The 21,197-nt window shown below is 34.4% G+C and overlaps 1 protein-coding gene across 1 annotated transcript in view; it reads right to left on the bottom strand.

Moving 5' to 3' along the window:
• The window catches only part of LOC115210270 (ectopic P granules protein 5 homolog), a 117,210-nt gene that overhangs the window by 26,466 nt on the left and 69,547 nt on the right, over nucleotides 1-21,197 (bottom strand). Inside the window, exons 21-32 of the mRNA XM_029778761.2 lie at nucleotides 20,204-20,300; nucleotides 18,107-18,340; nucleotides 17,775-17,941; nucleotides 15,946-16,097; nucleotides 14,041-14,155; nucleotides 13,501-13,624; nucleotides 10,871-11,018; nucleotides 9,322-9,493; nucleotides 8,780-8,870; nucleotides 6,798-6,875; nucleotides 3,301-3,443; nucleotides 1,536-1,704 (exon numbers count right to left, since the gene is read on the bottom strand). Of these exons, the coding sequence (XP_029634621.1) occupies nucleotides 1,536-1,704; nucleotides 3,301-3,443; nucleotides 6,798-6,875; nucleotides 8,780-8,870; nucleotides 9,322-9,493; nucleotides 10,871-11,018; nucleotides 13,501-13,624; nucleotides 14,041-14,155; nucleotides 15,946-16,097; nucleotides 17,775-17,941; nucleotides 18,107-18,340; nucleotides 20,204-20,300 (1,690 nt within the window). The remainder of the gene's footprint in view (nucleotides 1-1,535; nucleotides 1,705-3,300; nucleotides 3,444-6,797; nucleotides 6,876-8,779; nucleotides 8,871-9,321; nucleotides 9,494-10,870; nucleotides 11,019-13,500; nucleotides 13,625-14,040; nucleotides 14,156-15,945; nucleotides 16,098-17,774; nucleotides 17,942-18,106; nucleotides 18,341-20,203; nucleotides 20,301-21,197) is intronic.

Here is a 21,197-nt window from a genome sequence, read left to right as displayed (position 1 = left end):
GTAATGGGTGCTTCTTAAATGCCACCAGCACATGCTTCAATATCCAAATTCATAAAAACAATCCAACCTACTCCAAAAAGGAGGAAAATATATAAATATATCTCAAAATTCCTCACAGTAAAATTGTGCTTGGTGAGAACTAGTTGAGTATGTTCAATGATTGGAAGAGTTAAGGTGAAAGTAAAGCCAAATATTTCGTGTAATAAATTACCAATATTATTTGATGACTAATATTATTTTTAATAATGAGTACAGGAGATATATCCTGACATTTTACTCTTGTTTAGGGTTATCTGAGGCAAGAATAATCCCAACAGAGCTGCCAAATTGAATGACTGTATATAGCAATGTTAAGAGATCAAAGCCACTCTGCCTTGTCTTTCTTCACTGAGCCCACATATCCAAGTCATTCTTCTGATTCCATATCTATGTGATTCTCCTGGTCCTATTTCAAAGTGATTCTCTTGGATAGAAGATGATGGAGGGAGAGGTGGGAAGGAAGAAAGGAAAGAAAGAAATATGAAAGATGAAAAGCAAAGAAATATGTGAGATGATGACGATGATGTCAATTCTAAAAATTTTTCACTTTAGCCAAAAAACAGCAATTTTGTAAAGTTGGTGACTTAGATCTACAGAATCAGCTACAACTGGGATTGAACTCAGAATGTAAAGAAACAATACTGAATACTGAAAGATAGTTAGCCAAGCATGCTACTATGTCTGTGTTTCAACTTTAACTCTATAGCAATGATTATGGTAGCAAAATTGATTATTAAAATATAAGGGATTATGATCGATAGGTAACAGTGGCTAACAGAATTGGTAGAACTTTAGACTGAATATCTTCTGGTAATTGCTTATATCCTTTTAAATTCTGAATCAGAGCTCTTCTTTGCAAGGTTGACAAAATAAAATTCTTATCATTTTGTCGATTGAAGTGCATGGCTTAGTGGTTAGGGTATTGTAATCATGACAGTAAGATTGTGATTTCGATTCATGGACCATGCAATGTGTTGTGTTCTTGAGCAAAATACTTTATTTCATGTTGCTCTAGTTCACTCAGCTGGCAAAAATTAGTAATTCTGTGATAAATTGGCGTCCCATTCAGGAGGATGTTGTGGTCTCAGTCACTTACATGCTAAGGCAACTGGGTAACCAGTAACCCCAAATCTATATGACTCAAGAAGGACTTTATCCTTTTGTTTTATCCTTTTGTTTTAGGGCTGATATAATCAACTGTATCCTTGAATTAATATAATTGACTCTACCCTAGAAGACAGTGCCCAATGATTGAAACATCATCCTCTAACATCCATTTTCCATGCTGGCATGAGCTGGGTAGCTTGAACACAGCTGGCAAGCAGGAGAGCTGCACCAGGTTCCAGTCTGATGTGGCTTGGTTTCAATGGTCGGATGCCCTTCCTAATGCCAATCGCTTTACAGAGTGTGCTGGGTGCATTTTACATGGCACCAGCAAACTTATAAAAGAATAAAAGAAAAGTTTCTCTCAATTATTCCATTTCATTCTGACTTACCTGCCCAAGAATATCAAGACAAGAAGCAAAAAACTGTCGGGTTGGTGGGTAAAAATTGGTTTCATTAGTAACCATATTAGCAAGGTAATAAAAGATGGCGCAACCAATGCTTTGTAGATGCTCAATCTTGTCTACATCTGTCCGTGCTCGGGTCAACTTAATCAGTGTACTGAAAATAGAAAAAATATAACGTTGAGCAACTCTGTAGCAATATGAATATACTGGCATAACACTATAACAATATAAATATACAGAAGTATATATAACAATATAAATATACAGAAGTATGTATAACATCATATAGTAATATATTTACAGCAGTATAACACTACAAGAATATATACACTGCAGTATAACAAAATAGCCATATATTTATATAACACTATAGGAATCTAAATATAGCAGTATAATATAGCAAATAGCAGGTACAACTTCTAAGTCATAATGTGGAAACAATTAAGTCTAGTCTAGTAGTGGTCAGCCCTTGGACAGGTCCTGTGCATGTGAATCATCTCCAGCACTCTCTATATAACCTGGGAGGGCCTGTATGTTTCCCTGCCACCTTTAAGTAGATTACTGGGATTTTGGTTACCCTAACTGGACTTGGGGTGAACACTGGAGTGGTTTCCTATTGGCTTCTCCAAGTGGGTGGGATCGAACTCGGAATGTAGAGAGCCAGAAGATGAACCATAAAGCATTTCTGCCAACGTGCCAACAATTCTGCCACTCTCCCACTTGAAAAGCAATGTGAAATGAGGTGTTTTGCTCAAGAACACAACACACTGCCCTGTCTGCAAATTGAACCCGTGATCTAACAATCATGAGTGCAACCCCTAACTATTAGAGCATGTGGTTTTAATTAAGTGTTTGAAGTTTAACACTTTAGCATTTAAACCAGCTATATCTGACCTAAATATTCTGCCTGTTTTATGTCCAAAGTGGCCAAATCTGACCTCTCACGTTTTTCCAACAATGTCATTGAAAAAATATATTATCATATCATTGAAATTTTGAGATAATACATGATTAATTCAAAACAATGTGAAACATAACATCTGACATAGTAACTTGACTACTAAAGGGTTAACAGTGTTCTGATTCCTTACCTCTACTGACAGCCCACCTACTACTCTCACCACTACCACCATTACCAGAAATTTCTTTATTGAACCATGGCTTTATTTCAACACACTTATCTGACTTATGTAAGTACAGAAAAGGGAACATTACAAAAACAAGTAACCTCTAAGTACTATCATCATGATGACACCCTTTTATTTTTGTGGCTTGTACCTATAATACACCATATAGTTTAACATTATGCCTAATTTTCATCAGTTTTGTTTTAAATCACATTATCCAATACATCCTTCCCTTTTATACAGAAAGATGTGATTTGAGAAAGACTTGGTTTCTATTTCTAGCAGACCAAATAAATGTCCTGCAATCTTGTTGATAATTATAATGTGAACTCATTTCAAGTCTCTGACAGATATAAAAGAAGGAAAATTATTCTGAATTGAAACCAAGATATTAGTACACTCAACAGCAATACCACTCAAGGTAATAAACCAGGTTGATACACCCTACTGCACTTATCACTATTTATGAAGTTTATAATTTACCAGGAAAAGTTTTTCTTTCAAATGTTTTGCTTTTGATTTATAAATGCTCTCCAAAACATTAAGACTTCAAAATTGTGTTTATATTTCCATTTTGGTTGTTATGGTTCAAATATCATTCTTTGCATAAGTCATCAACTTACGTGATAATGTTTTCCACATGAACTGCAGCAACACAAACTTTTTGAGGAGGAGGAAGTAAACCTTCTTGTACTAAAACTTGTTGTTGGCCTTCTATATCATTAAGTTTCTGTTGTATATCGGCGTTTAGAGTTTTTTCACATACCTATAAGATGTGCAGAATGAAGAAAGATGATAAATAACAATCACATTTTTAACATCTATCATATAAAGAAGTTGCAGTTTTAATTAAAAGAAAAGAAATATATAAAAATTTACATTCTGGGTTCAGTCCCACTGCATGGCACCTGGGTCAAGTGTCTTCTGCTATAGTCTCACACTGACCAAAGCCTTACGAGTGGATTTGGTAGACAGAAACTGAAAAAAGCCCTCTCTCTCTCTCTCTGTATCTCTCTCTTTGTGTTTGTCCCCTACCACCACTTGCCAGCTGGTGTTGGTGTGTTTATACTCTTGTAACTTAGGAGTTTGGCAAAAGAGATCAATAGAATAAGTACCAGGCTCAAAAAAAAAAAATATTACTGGGTCAATTCTTCAAAGCTGTGTCCTAGCATGGCCGCAGTCTAATGACTGAAACAAGTAAAAGATAAAAGATAAGAGATAGAGGAGAGATATAAATGTAGATTCTTTCTCCTGTGGTCAATTCAGATATTGACAGTTTGTCACTCTTGGACTCTAAACCATTCTAAACTTAGCTGTATTAGGAATTTACAGTTCTCAGATAATTTCTTTTTCTATTTTGCAATTGGTGATCAATAGTAACATCAGCTACAGGTTTCCCATGAACCAAATACCAATTGCCTACATTTCTGAATCAAATTGACAAGGGAAGTGTCTTAAATGGTACAAAGGATTCCACTGAAAGTGCACCAGCTTTCACTGATGTCACTTTGCAAATATATCAGCTAAAGATATAAACATATGAACACACACGCATGCGTGTGCATATACACAGACTGGTGAATGCTTGCGTTTACTTAAAAATAAAATGGATTTAATACACAAAGCTGAGTTTACATATTTTATGAGAGTTTGAAGTTTCTTGATATATTACTCTGAATTTTACATTGAGAATTATATAAACACCATGACAATATGTAAACAAAAAACAAATTGTAAATACATAAAAATAAAATAAATTGTTGACATTTGATTGTTTACCAAATTACCACCAGAAATTATATCATACATTCATCAATTCAACATGGAATATGTTATACTTATCTGGTCACATGCAAACATATTTTCATGTCTTCAGTATTACTGCCAAAAGTCATCTCTACAGATTTTCTTTAAAAATTATAGCAAGCACTGATTCAGGCTATAATTTCTTTAGAAAATCTGTAGAGATGACCTTAACATGTGATTTAAGCGCACTGCTAACACAGTAGTACATGGTATTGACTTTTTGCAGCATATCATGCTTGCATAATGAAATACCATATGCCTACAACTCATTAATAAGTCTTCAGTATTGTAGGTATAAAATACATTTAATACATGTCTTTAATATTTTATATACAAAACACATAAAAGCAAGGAAGGTAGCTATGGTTAATAGATCAACACATATATATATATATATATATATATATATATATACAGGGGTTGGACAAAATAATGTCTTAAAGTTTCAAACAAATTTAGCAGTAATTATAGCTTGAACTCTACGAGGTATGGACTCATACAAAGTTTTAATTGCTTCCAAAGAAATTTTTGTTCATTCTTCAGCTAAAGCAGTCTCCAGTTCTTGTAGTGATGATGGTGGAGGATATTGACTCCTTACTTGTTTTTCTAAAATGAACCATAAATGTTCAATAATATTGAGATCTGGGGACTGTGGTGGCCAGATAAGATGTTCAAATTTGCTAGAATGTTCCTCATGCCATTCAGTAACAATTTTAGCTGCGTGAATTGGTGCATTATTATCCTGAAAGATTGCGTTTCCCTCCAGAAACAGTTCCGCAAGCATAGGATGAATTTGATCAGATAAAATGTTTAGTCTTGACTATTAATTCTGCCATGAAGGGAAACCACTGGGCCAGCAGATATCCAAGATATAGCCCCCCAGATCATCACAGATCCTCCTCCATGTTTAACAGTTGGAAGAATGCAGTCTGAGTCAAATCCTTCTTTTGGCAGTCTCCACACTTATACTCGGTCAGTGGTCGGAAATAAGGTAAAGGATGACTCGTCTAAGAAAATAACATTCTTCCACTGCTCTAGGGACCAATTCTGTAGGTTTTTACTCCACTCTAAATGCTTTGCAATGTTTGTTTTTGAAAGTAGTGGTTTTCTGATTGCAGCCCTCCTGTGAAATCCAGCTTTGTGCAGCTCCCAGTGAACAGTTTTTCTGGAAACTGGGTTCTCAAGGTGGTCATTAAGCTCTGCAGTAATTTGGGGAGCTGTACATTTGTGATCCTTTCTAACAATTCATGTAAGAATCTAACAGTCCTTATCTGAAAGTTTTGGTTTTCTTCCGGAGTTTTGTTTCAATGAGGAGGTTTTTCCCTCTTTCTCAAAGGTTATCATTACTTTTGAGACAGTACTTCTTGATACACCTAACATTTCAGCTGTTTTCATTATGCTAACACCAACAATTTGACCTCTTTGAAAGTCTGATAGATCTGTCATTTTAATGAATTCTAATTACCTTTTTCTGGTAATATCTGAAAAGAAACAGCAATTTTAGCAAAACATATTAAGCAACACTAATAATAAATCAAAAAACATAAAAATAAACAAGCTTTTGGTGGTTTTATAGATATTTCAAAATTATGATGCTATGTGTTTCCGGTATTTTGTCCAACCCCTGTAGCATGCCTATTAAAGTGCACAACATATAACATTTGAGTTAGAACTCCATATGTTCATTTCACTCCAAAACAGATGTGTAAGAACAAAATTTGTGTCATTCCACAGATAATTTAATGTGATATGTTTCACCACTATGTCTCACCACATTTTTTTATCATCTAGTACATAACAAGAGAAATTACTATCAGAGCTAATAGAGCATCAGATAAAATACCTTGCTGCATTTAGTTGCCAACCTTTACAATCTGAGTTCAAATCCTGCCTAAGCTCATAATAAACTTTGTCTTTCAATATTCCAGGGGTAAAAAATAAAGTATCAATCAAGTATAATCAATTGTTTAACCCCTCAAAAATTGTAGCCTTCTCCCTCTGAAATTCATATATAATGCTTGCTTCAACTAATTATACTCCTATGCAGAAGATTCATGCAATTTGAAGGAATACTATTTAACTACTACTACAACTACTACTACTACTATTACTATTACAGTCAGTACGAGGCTCAATAATCGAGGTCGGTGAATCTGTGAAGAGAGAGAAAAAAAGAAAATCATGTTGAATAGTGATAGAAGTTGAGCAGAATATGAGAGGATAAAAACAATATGTCAACCATAAGAGAAAGTGCTGCAGAGTAACATGCATACAAAATGCACAATGCAACACTGAATTATATCTAAATACTTACTCTTACAGATGTTGTGATTGAACCAGAACACTTGTGGGTAAAGTTGATAGTACTCCTGCATTCTAGTGTTACTGGGACCTATCAACAATTGAAAGATTTAATGTTAATGAATTTGATTTATACAACAGCTTTAGTTCAGAAACAGACCAAATGTTTTTAACATTAAATAAAATAATATGCTTAAATAAAACAAATATGCCAATACCAACAACACCAGCACTTTAACAGGCATATTATAAATGTGTGTGTGTGTGTTTTGTTTTGTTTTGATATTCAGATATAATAAAAACAATAATTTTACATTAATGTGATGGGTTACTCTATACTTTTGTAGAGTATTAATTTTTACTCTTACACAAGAATATTGTTGGCTGTAACTTTGAAGTTTCAGCCAATTTGTATATACATAAACATTAAATAGGTACATTATAAACACACACACACACACTACCATCACCATCATCCTCCTCATCATCATCATCATTTAGTGTCTATTGTCCATACTGGCATAGGTTGGATGGTTTGACCAGGACTAGCAAGCTAAGGGACTTCACCCTCCAGTCTGATTTGGCATGGTTTCTACAGCAGGATACTCTTCTTAATGCCAACCACTCCAAGAGTGTAACAGGTGCTTTTACATGCCACTGGCACAGATACCATTTGCGTGACAACAGTATCTGCCATGATTGCGATTTCATTTGGCTTGATGGGTCTTCTTCTCAAGCATGGCATATTGCAAAAAGTCTGTCATATGTCATTGCCTCCGTGAGGCCCAACATTCAAAAGGTGCTTTTTACATACCACTTGCACAGGTACAAGCTACACAACACTGGCATCAGACATTGCCTCTGTGAGGCTCAACACTCAATAGGTACTTTTTATGTGCTGCCAGTATGGCTGCCAGATGCTTCCATGAGGCCCAACGCATGATAGAGTTTATTAAGACAGATTTCCTATGGTCAAACGGCCTTCCTGTCACCAACTGTTGCTTGTTTCCAAATAAGGTAGTATTTGCCCATTTGCAGAATATTGGAAATTAATGATACTCATTTACAACAAGAATGTGATGTGAAGACGAGGACAATGCAAACACACACACACACATTCATGCTCAAATATACATACATATGACAGGCTTCTTTCAGTTTCTGTCTAACAAATTCACTCACAAGATTTTGGTTGGCCTAAGGCAATAGTGAAAGACACTTGCCTTAAGGCAACATACAGATGGAGTGAATCTGACACCATTCTTATATGTATGAGAGGAGGTAGGTAGAGAGAGAGAGAGCACATAATGAGTAACATACTAATATATTTGATATGATAGTGCTATAAGGTATTTCCAGTAGATTCTCTGTAAATGGCATATGGCTAAAACAACCATCAAATTTTCATAAAATGCGTACAACAGCATGTTTAGTGTATTGTAAGAGAAGCCGAGCATAAGAAGAACTAGTTGCAGTATGCAAGCGAGAAGGCTGCACTTGTTTGGTTAAGTGATGTGTATGGATGTAAACAGTCACATAAAGGAGTGCCAATCACTTAAAATGGATGGAACTTGTGGAAGAGGGAAACCCTGGAAGACATAGGATGAAACATTGAAGGTCAATCTCAAGACACAGAGCCATATGAAAGAGATGACTAAGGACTGAGATATCTGGCGCATTATAGTACTCAAGGAGACCTGTCCACCATAGCAGGATTAATATCAGTTCTGGCATCACATAAAAAAAACACTCATGCCAGTTCCACGTTAAAGGCACTGGTGCTGGTGCCACATAAAAAGCACTCAGCATACTCTGTGGAATGACTGGCATTAGGAAGGGCATTCAACTATAGAAACCATGCCAGAACAGACAATGGAGTCTGGTGCGGTCCCTGGCCTTAACAGCATGAAAAATGGATGTTAAATGATGAAGATGATGATGATGATAAGTAGAAAACGACAAAGATAAGTTATTAAAAGCAGTTGTTCTATATACCTGATTCCATTCATTGCTGTAAAGTTGAGGAAGCAGATCAAGGTATTCTAAATCCATAGTTATATGTCTAGATACCTGCCTGGAGAAATTTCTGAAAATAATGAAAGGAAAATATAATACATTAATAGGTAGATCCAAAGTGAAAAATTATTCATCAAATGATTTTACATTTTCCTGTCAGGATAATAATATATCATTCAACTACAAGAGTACACAGAGTACATCATTTGATGACAGAAGCATGAGGATATTTCATCATTTATTGCAAACTAGAATGATAACTAGTTTAATAAAATATTGATCTGATCTCAAAAACTGATAACAGAAAGAGGAAAGACTAACACACTTCATGTCTTACTAATTATAGATACAAGAGAACTGCTTTTATATAGATAGTGAGATAGTGTTGTGTACATATGTGTGCGTGAGTGTGTGTGTGTGTGTGCATGCCTTTGAGAAAAAGTTAAAGGAGGTCATATTGACAAATGTCACTCGATACAATTAATAAAATATTTGAGGAATTAATTTACTGATATTATTACCTAGCATGGTTGCAGAGTACTTTCAAATCTGTATTTATAATATACATAAGGGTAGACTTCTCTTCAAGTGCAGTAACAGTCACTTCTGGTACAGGTGGTGATGGATCAGTTATAGGAGGGGGGCCTAGTGGAATGCTGTGTGTTTTTAACCGGTTCAGAATTCGAGTTGTGGCTAGAAAAGAAAATACAAAGACAAGACACAAGAATAAAATCAAAAACAAACAAAAAAAATGACAAACCTTATTGACTTTATGATCACTTTATTTATTTTATGATCACCTTAGTGATTTTATGATCACCTTATTTATTTTATAATCACCTTATTTATTTTATGATCACCTTAGTGATTTTATGATCACCTAATTGATTTATGATCACCTTACTGATTTATGATCACCTTATTGATTAAATGGTTATATTGCTCTGTTGATGGAAAGATGTTTGTGGAGATGTATATCTGAGGACAAACTATTGTCTCTTGCAGACTGCCAGTTAGACAGTAAGCTAGCATATATCTGGGTATGATTTTAAACTACATAAAGTAGTGGGGCCCTGGTTCAGTAGTTCCAGGATTCTGAAGAGTATGGAACCACCTCTTAGCCATTACTGTTCCCAACCTATGGATTAATTAGCAAGTCAGTTGGGAAAGTGGAGCTTGATAGCCTGGAGTGGAGGGGGGGCATCTACATAGTGGAAAGAAAATAGAGTTGCAAATGCCCACTGCCCTGCAGCTATACCTAACCATGGGAAAGGCTCTGAGTATAAACCCTGAGGGGGGGGGATCAATAGTCAGAGTCCCTGAGGCAGTTTGACATTGTCTACAGCCTTGTTCTGGCAACTCCTGTGATGATACTGGTGCCAAACTCTAATGGCTGTGCTATTCCTTTGGATTCATCAGTGATGTAGGGGAGGATGGGAGTAGGGGAAACATGCTGCATGGGCAACAACCTGTCCTTCATACCATACTGAACAGGCTTGGATCCTTTCAAACAGACTATATCAGAGTGACAGAACCAGACTACACTACAACCCAAACAGTACCAGGACAACCCACAAGTGCAGCTTGTGTGGAAGCAACTGCCATTCATGCGTTGGACTGTTCAGCCACAGACAACACTATTCCATTAAGGCAGACAACTAGGATCCTTATCCATGGTTGTTAATGACAGACAGAGGTCAAAGAATTTGTTATCAGCAGATATAAGACATCATCTGTCTATCACAGGTGATACTTTCAGAAAATTTCATATAGCTATTCCTAAACAGAAACACTTAGATATAAATATTCCAAAATACCTGCAGTGAATATGATTTTACTATATAAAAGCTGAATACTTCTCTGCAATCCCAGAATTCAATGTCATTTGGGTCTCAGTGAAGACATCAACCTCATGAAATATATAAGTCCATGTGACAGAACCTATCCTTCTACATCTTACTGGCAACCAATAACAAAAATTTTCTTTACTTCTTGTAATTATTAACTGAAAATTTAGGAAATAAAAATCTAAATGAGGTGCTTCACCTAAGAAAATATAAATATACTAACCAGTACTGACTCTGAAGTTAGAATCAGTTTTACTTTTCTGCTTATATTGATGATGGTAACTCACAGTAATTTCTTCAGTCCACACAAGTGCCAACGTTACAGATTCATATGTAAGCATATTCATATCAATTAACTCCATCCAAGGACTCTGCAAAACAAAAAAGTTTCCAAGTTAAAACATCTTAAGCTATCAATGAAATATTTCAAGTACAACTATTCATGAAGTTTTACATATCAGATAATTACATAACTAGAAACAAGACATGTTAATGTAAAGCTCTATGATATTTACTGTATCTAAAGGCATAAAAGATGCTCAGGCACATTAGATGCACCCCTCATTTCAGCAGCGCATATTCAAATAAAAAATGTTTAGTGCATTAATGCATGTAATATGGGTCCCACTACACATATAGGGCTCAGGGTGACATTTTGAGACATTTTTTGTTAAAATAAAGTATCTTATAAGCTGCTACCTCCATGCTGCCATCATCACTACTACCACCACCATCTTCATCATCATCATCATTTAACATTTGTTTTCCATACTGGCATAGGTTTGGTGGTTTGACAATAACTGACCAGCTGAAGAGCTGCCCAGGCTCCCTGTCTGTTTTGGCATGGTTCCTAAGGCTGGATGCCCTTCCTAATGCCAACCACTTTACAGAGTGTACTGGGTGCTTTTACCCAGCCTGGCATCGATGCTTTTAAGTGGCACTGGCACAAGTGCTTTTTACATAGCACCAGCAGCCACAAGCACACAAGATTAGGATCTGTTGTTTAAGGCGGTGAGCTGACAGAAACGTTAGCACGCCAGGCGAAATGCTTAGCGGTATTTCATCTGGCATTACGTTCTGAGTTCAAATTCCGCCAAGGTCGACTTTAAGTACCAGTTACGCACTGGGGTCAATATAATCGATTTAATCCATTTGTCTGTCCTTGTTTGTCCCCTCTGTGTTTAGCCCTTGTGGGTAGTAAAGAAATAGGTATTTCATCTGCTGTTACGTTCTGAGTTCAAATTCCACCAAGGTCGACTTTGCTTTTCATCCTTTCGAGGTTGATAAATTAAGTACCAGTTAAGCACTGGGGTCAATGTAATCGACTTAATCCCTTTGTCTGTCCTTGTTTGTCCCCCCTGTGTTTAGCCCCTGGTGGGCAATAAAGGAATAAAATTAGGATCTGCTGTGGACTGATACAGTCAGTAATGTTAGTCAGTGAGGTACACTGTTGTCCCACAGAGACAACAAAATATGTTGTCTATAAAGTGGGACACAACAGGAATGCTCAGCTGAATTGGGATGCAAGGAACATGCATGTCTGCAAGGACAATTTTACTTAGTTGGATGTATCTTCTCAAACACAGTAAACTGCCAGGAACCATGGTCCCTTGTCATCCTCTCTGTGACACCCAATGTTTGAAGATCCTTCCTCACCTCTTCATCTCACATCTTCTGGAGTCTACCCCTTCCATTTGTTCCCTCCACAATTAGAGATCAAGTATAGTATTTCAATAGTTTTAGTTTATATAAAACTGGTTTGGTTGAATTCTATGAGTAATCATTACTTGAAGTATATGAATAAAGATGGCTGATATAGTTTAAACCAGCAGGGAAACATTAAGTAACTGAAACAGAATATTGGGCTACGTAGTTTAGACAGTGTACAAAATATTGTAGCTATGATAGTGCATCATATGATACTGATGTTTCTAAATGGTATGGGTAAAGCAAATCTGATTGACGACTGTAAATAGGTATGACATATGAATGGCAAGAGGCTTGGATTTCAAAATCTTTGTAACATTTATAAATTGCACCAAATACCTGATTTTCTAACTTGATGGAGTTTGAGAAAATATAGATATTTTTCAAATACAATTATTATTATATATTAGATATTTGATAAAAGAATGACAAGTTTTGCTTTAATCACAGTTTAAAACATTTCAGTTCATTTATGCTACAAATAAAATTAGGAAAACATCAAAAAATGATATTTTCCAATTTTGTCACCAAGAAAAAAATAGATCTTCAAGAGTAATCCAAATAAGCCAATAACAACAATTTAACTAAGTATAAATTTCTTTAATTTTTTACAAAACTATATTCAACATCTTGTCTATGGATCATAAGACAACACCAGCTGTGAGATATACACCCATAACTCAACATGATTTCTCTACCATCTGTAAGATATACACCCCAATCTGACTTATTTAGCCTTAATGAGCTGATTAACATTTAGTTTTATTACAATAACTAATAACCAGTAAGTCAAATAAAGAAACCTAAAAGACAACTGATTCATATCAGCAATTCAATCCATATATATTTTATAGTAAGATTAATTAATAATATTCATTTTACATTCAATTAAATGTGAAACAGTTTAAAGCAATATTGACTGAACAAACAGAAAATGTCAGTAGCATAATATATATATATATATATATATATAATATATATAATATATATATATATATTCATATATAAAGTGTGTGTGTGTGTGTGTATACATGCAAGTATGCTCGCATGCAAATTATTGCCTATAAACAAATACATTATTATTAATTAATCTTAATTAAAAATAAGAAAATATTTGTATGATATCAGAGAAATAAATAAACCCACCTTATCACAGAAAAATATCTTCTGCAAGCGCTCAGAATCATATTGTGTTGGAAGTGCAGGGAGATATAAGGTAGCTTCATGAAGTCGAGGTTCATCCAGCCAAAATTGAAAACTCTCAAATAAGCTGAAAGGTGTAGGAGAAAATATTTTCAATTATTTGACACTTCTTGAAATAAGTTTTATTCTCTTCTTACTTACACTTACATACACATACACATTTGATTTTAACATTTACAAACATAAACATACACAGATTCGCCAACACTACACCTGATTTTCTCCCCTTCATACACACAAGCATGTATCTGACTCATACATTGTCCGCTTTCCAGACATTTGTACATTACTGCATACCCTTTATACGCACTTTCTGACAAGTTGTGGTGCACCTGGGCACTGTATACAATAATTTCATTATTATTATTAGTATTATTATTATTATTATTATATATACATAGAATATTGGTTTGTCTCTCAGTGTATCAAGAGCTTCCAAACATTCAGAACAATATCCAACATAAAAAAAAAAAAGCAACTCACTTTTGTAATGTTGTATGTAATTGAGTATTTAACGACTTCTTTACGGTTTCCTCACATTCTCCTTTCAAAGATTCTAAAGAAAGGCAACTGGAAGATTCAGACATGGGTGGAGATTCTAAAAATGTACACAAGAAAATATTATTAGATTTTGTCACTGGCATAGGTACTTTTTAAAGGTAAAAAAAAAAAAGAATATAATTGTTTTTAGATTAGTTCCAGTATGTCTGTGACATATTTTAACTTCTAAAGCTAATTTCACTGCAATTTACTGTGGAAAAAATTTCTCACTTATGGTAAAGGTGTAAATTCACCATGATCAGTTCAGTGGATTCCTCTCTTGGACTTTTACAAGCATTTCTGGCTCATTATGAGATAACCCTGAGTCTATATAACACAATCTTCTCTTAATCAAAAAGAATTCATGTTTTCAGACTAGCTACAAAATGAAACAAGAATATCAAAGACCACCTGGACATACAATAAGTACAGTTTGTTGCCACAGCCAACTTCAACATAAACAGTCCCTCCCATGAAAAGCACTTCCAACCACTCCAAAACATCTCTACAATAGAATCCTTAAGTTTACAAGTCTTCCACTTAGCCCTGACAGACATTAAAATAGAACCAGATACAGAGAGGACTAGAAAAAACATTAAGTACAACATTAGTTGAAATAATGTGCTAAGAATGCAGTGCAACACAAATGTGCAGAAGAACACTATCATGCTCTGACCCAATCCATCATACCTGCCTGCATGGTAGCAACCACAATATCTACAAACATACAGGCAAGCAAGAGTATCTTTGTGTGGCCATTAAACATACTAGAAACAGCAGCCAAATCCCAGTCTACCATATTTCAATAATGTGATCATAGATATCCTGAAAAAATAGCATAATTATGACTGAAATGCCTTTAATCATGGGTCTGTTTGATCATAGTAGACCTGGGGCTAAACAACAAGAGGCATACAGAAACAGATTTAAAAGTGGAGAGAATATAACATATCTATACTGGCACACTGAATCTCATTTGATTCATCACTGCATATCAAAGTGTACTCTAAGATTGTTAACAAGGTTGAGCCAATGGAATAATAGATGAAAGGGTTGAACCTGGTTGTTTGGCTAACTACTACATACCATAGAACTATACAACCAGAGCTGACCTATATATGCATAACAACATCCAAAGAATTCATCTTAAGAACAATGAAAAGCAAAGTTAACTCAAATGAGATTTTTACTCAGAAAATAAATGAAAGTAAATACATTTTGTTGAGTATATTATCATTTCTATCATTCCACCCAATTTGACACGAGCATACATAAAATATTAAAAAAATTAATCCTGACTTCTACCAGAGGCATAAGATTATAAATAATGACTTTTGTCAAAGGTAGCTACCTACAAATAATAGAAGATGGAGTATAGTCAATTTAAACAACACCATACTTGACTTGTTCATCTCAGATTGCTTGTGCTCTGACATAAAGTATATATGTACACAACCAGGTATACACACACCATATACATGTATATATAATATAGTATTGTTGATGTTCATGGAAATGATCATTTAAACAGCACCCTATTTTTTTCTATTGCAGAGCTTACACTAGATGCACTAAATGGGGTTGATTGAGTGTTAGGGGAGATTAAGGAACAGATATTGTAACAAGGTTGGACTATTTGAAAGTTCCAGGTTAGCTACTGCCAAGTTCTTGATAAAAGTTCATGTGGAATATTGTTTCTTTTGAAAGGATAGTTGGTTTAAGAAAGGTCAAGGTGGCTTCAGGATTGTAAAGTCAAAAGCAGAATATGCAAAAAATGGAACATTAAAATGAAAGAACTGCTGAGTTCCAGAAATAATGGAGAGGTGCTGTTAAGCTGACATCCCTCACCTGTGTTTTCTCCTTCAGAACCTTTGGCACTCTGTAACACAGCAATATGGTGCTGAACTACATCCACAAGTTTCTTTTTCATTTTTTTCAGCAGGTTTCGGTAACTGAGGCTTTCAAAGAACCGGTTTCCATTGCTTGCTCGTTCTGGTAAGCTGTGAAATACAATACAAATATTGTTGCAGATCTATAGAAAAATGAAATTCCAAATAATCAGCTGTAACAAAAATCTGTGATAAAATATGTAGGAGTTTGACTTTAGAGAAGTTGATGGCAAACAAGAAGGGAAGAACAAATGGAATTAACCATAGTGGAAGAGAAAACCAGATGACATCTCTGACTTAAGAATAATTCAGAAATAATATTAATGAAGATTATAGATTATATTTACTTTATCTGTCAGAATGCATGATATAGATTTTTAAGAGAACAGCTGGTTAGTTATTAATCTAAGATAAGTTAAAGCAGGAATATAATTAAACAACAGAACAAGAAAACAATTATAGTTGCTAAATACTAGTTCACAATACAATTTATAATGTGAAAATAAAACTCTGTATACTGACAAAACAAGAAAAAATTTGTAAATATTGACAAAAGTGGTAACTTCATATAACAGCAACATTGGAAAGACAAGAAAAAGGTAAAAAGAATGATCAGAAGAATAAAGGAGCTTTCAAAAAGTGTAAACTCATAGGGATCATACAATATACAACATACAAACAACAATGAAATCAAAAAGAAAATTATGACAATGATGATGAAACATTTCCCAATGTATTACATTTCAGGTGACATATGTAGAAATTTGACATTAGAGGAGACATTAATGGCAAACAAGAAGAGGGGAAGAACAAATGAAATGAACTATAGTGGAAGGGAACAAGATGACATAAATATTACAGGAGGCATTAATAAGATTACATTGTAATTTTATGAGAAGTGGAGCCTGCTATGTAATTTCTATAAAGAAAACTAAGAGCAGAAATATAACCTCAAAGAAAATGGGTTCTTTTGAAACTAGAAGCTTTTTTTTTTTGAGACACTGTAAAATAAAACAGAAATAATTTATATAAATGTTATTGCAAGCTAGGAGAAAAGTTGTGCACTACAAAAATAAAGCAATCACTACATGTTAGAAAATAAATTACACCTACACGTAATAGAAGAAAGGAAAAGACATGCTCAGCTGAAAAGTTCCTGGATCTGATTGTATACAAGAAGTCTGTTTGAAATATTTCATCTTATGCATGGAGAGATGGCTACACATCTAAAAACTCATGTCACTATTGATAATCAAATATCTGATTAGATAGGGGAAAAAGTTTAAATGGTTGGTATTTAATGAACCATAACATGTGTAAATGGTCATTGAACTTCTCTTGAAAGATTAGCTTCTACCAATGGAACAAAAAGTGGGAAGACAAAAAAATTCAAGTAATGAACAACCATCCCTCACTTGAGAGGAAGCTAAAATGAAAAATAACAAACAGCCATCAAACATGTGAGTTATATGAATTAATTTCAATAAAACCTCTATAGCTGTACATTCCTGGATTGTCAAATATTCTCATTATGCCTAGTAAAATGGATCAGTTGTTTGATTTGCTGACCAAGTTTTCTCTATCCTAAGACAATTCGTAAAGACTATAGGACTGACTATGAGACTGACCAAGTTTCCTTTGTCTAAGGACAGTTTCTAAAGACTAACAAATTGTGAAAAATAAATCATGCACACATTTGAAGAAGTTATATGCAATTATATCTCATGAAAGGAAAGTATAAAATAAATAAATTTGTAATCATTGATAACTATAAATTAAATGATATACCTTCCAGGTGTAATAGATCTTCCCAAGTAGAGCACAAAAAAGCGTTGCCATATAAGAGGCAATATAGGATGATCATTAGGAGTGTCTACTGCTTGCTGAGCCCAACGGTAAATATTGAGACGGTGGAAAGCAGAGATTGTCTTTAACTTGAGTTTGACAGCAGATTTCTGAAATAAGTCAAAAAAAGCAAGAAATGTTCAAACATATATTTCAAATAACATGTTAGTCTAAATCTGTAAATGTTTAATAACCTATAGGTATATAATTTAGAAGACAACCATTTCTGTGATTGCATTTCAGGTTAAAATAATAATACAAAACAGTAAACTAACCTTCCAGGCTTGTTCCACAGATATTTTGGTATTTGATAAAAGCTCTTGTTGTATAGTAGGCCATAACAGTGTACATTCTTCATACTTTCCTTCAATGCTGAGAATAAGGTAAGCTAGCCATGGAGCATCAGGTAATGATTGTTTTTCCATGAATGATGGCAGATTCTGACCAGCAGCAATCCAATTCACAAAAGATTCTACAACACCCTGACTTCTGTATTCTGCTAACATACACTGAAAATAAACACATAGCAATTTCAAATACAAACAATTTAGTTAAATGTCACTATGCTCTTGGTACTGACATTACTTTCAGCTTCTTCCTTATCACTTAACCCTTTCAATACCAAACTGCCCCAACCCACCCTTGATTATATGCTACAAACTTCCTGTTTTTACCCTTTAACATTCAGATTAATCTGTCAAATGCCATGTTTATTTATTCATATTTTTTTTAATTACTCATGAATCATCTCATAGTTTCAAGATTTCAATGAGTTTACCTTTAGAATGACAATGTAGGATAGGTGTGAGAGGCTGGACCTGGCCAGTTTGAACGAAAAACAGACAGAATATTTGGGCCAGATAAGGCCAGTTTGAATGTTAAAGGGTTAAAGTGATTTAAAGTTAAATCTTCCATAAATTTATGTTTCAAACACCAGTTTAATAATGACTAATTTAATTTACTAAATTCTTCATTATTTTCAAAATCAATCGAAACAAAGGAAGTATTTTTCAAACAGAAACATGGTAACAAAAGAGATGAGGTGCCTCTGAACTCAGGATGAACTACTGCAGGTTTTAGTGTCTCTAGGAAGGATTGCAGTAGAAAAAGCTCTTGGAGACTTTTCCTGGTCCATAACATATGGATTCAGCATATGAATTTAAAAATTAAACATTTATTCAATTATTCAGTGTTCCCACAGCTTAAACTTTTAGCATTCAGATTACTCTATCAAATGTAATGCTTATCTATTCACATCATTTTGAATTAATCATGCATTATCTTGTAGCTTTGACATTTTGATGATGTGATTATATATTTTTAGAATGATATTGTAGGATAGGTATGAGAGGTCAGATCTGGCCAGTTTAAACATAAAACAGGTAGAATATTTGGGTCAGATATGGTTGCCTTAAACACTAAAGGGTTAAAATAGGAAACCAAACTTAGGCATGGTACTTATTTTTAGAAAAGTGAACTAAGCCAAAGAATATTTCAGCCATGATTACAGTGAACCTCCATCAATTAATACAAAATCTTTTTAATTTGCTCGGCTGAAACTGCTATCATTATATTGTGTAAATCAAAATATCTCAATATCAGTTTTATAACAGTTTTCATATACAAGCATGAATTATTTAGGACTGCAGTACCACATATTTTCAGTTGAATCCATTCTTTTTATCAAATCTTTTGACATATATCTTAGTTAATTGCCTACCATCAACCACCAACACACAACACTTCTTTGTCAGTTTTAATCATCATCATTTCTTTCAATGTCCACATTTCCATGCTTAATTGAGTCTGACAGAATTCACTGAAACAGATTTTCTATAGCTGGATGCCTTTCCTGTCACCAACCCTCACCTGTTTTCAAGTAGAGTAACAGTTCACTTTGGCCAAACATTTTCACAGAAGACTGTAAATAAAGTACACCACTTGTATGATACTCAGACTCGTTTACAGCTATGACACAATGTTACAGGAAAATACTAACACCCCACGCCATGCCCATATGTGTGTGTGTATTTCCGTCTATCAAATCCACTCACAAAGCATGTCCCTTAGTGGCTGATGATATGTGCATCCCTGATCACAAGCAGGAGTAATAGGGGTGCATCAAAGCCATGTGTTGAGAGGGATTCTTTGAGGTTTGAATAAACATAACAAAAGCAAATCTTGAAGAAAATATTAGCCATTTTTCACACTTTCTAGGGGTAAGAAAATAGGAAATGACAGTTGATACCCAAGGACAAAAATCGTGTTTCACAGTGTTATTATTGCACTAATTCAAATAACTATTAGCATTTCCCATACATCATGAAATATTTTCTTAGTTTCACATAAACTAGTGACAAGAAGTTATTTACTTGATACTGTTCTGATAGAAGAGTCTCAATCTTCTTCAGTGCTTCTACATAACGGAATGCACTTCGCACAAGGTTGTCCAGCACATAACAGCAGTTTCTATCAAAAGAACAGAAAGACATTGTAGCATATTTTTTTATCATTTGTTTGAAATATATGACATATAAAATTGAATTTTATTCACACTTTACTCCAAAAGTTAAGCAAGCAACACTGTGGTGTCTCTCCAAACAACCATACACACAGGCATACAATAATTTAATATTACTGTGATATTTCTACATAACAAAATTTTAACAAATTACTTTCCCTAATAATGATTTCAAAATTGGCACATAGCCAGCAATTTTGGAGAAGTGCTCAACTGGTACTCTTTTTATCAACCTCAAAAGGATAAAGGGCAAAGTCAACCTAGACAGAATTTGAACTCAAAACATAAAGACGGACAAAATGCCACTAAGCATTTTGCTTAGGATGCTAATGATTCTGCCAGCTTGCTGCCTTTACCTACCCTAATATTGAGTGATTTAAAATATTATTCATAACTAATAAATAATAATCCTGGATTTCATTAATAACTGTTTAATGTAAGATAATCCACAAAATAATCTAGTATTTTACAGCAACTATATAAAATGGGGAAGAAGATGAAGAATGAATTTAACACAAATGTTATATTCATTACAATTGTTTCTATACAATTCCATTTCTAACCACACCGCTGTGCTTGAGTTAAGTATGTCAACATCAACATCAAAGTAAAAATCAAATGGAAATTGTAGTTATGATACTCGTGCTAGTGGCATGTAAAAGTCAAAGTGTATGTGTGTGTGTGTGTGGTGAAGGCATGTGGCTTGGTAGTTAGGGTGCTGCACACACACTCATAAGATTGTGGATTTGATTCCTAGGTGGGTGGTATGTTGTGTTCTTGAACAAAACACTTCATCTCATGTTGCTCTGCAATCACTTCAACATCAAACGTGTGTGGCACACTGT

This window comes from Octopus sinensis, linkage group LG4, assembly GCF_006345805.1.
Source record: "Octopus sinensis linkage group LG4, ASM634580v1, whole genome shotgun sequence".
Classification (NCBI taxonomy): Eukaryota; Metazoa; Mollusca; class Cephalopoda; order Octopoda; family Octopodidae; genus Octopus; species Octopus sinensis.
Note: the sequence above shows the minus strand (reverse complement) of the source record. Positions and strands in the feature narration are given on the sequence as shown.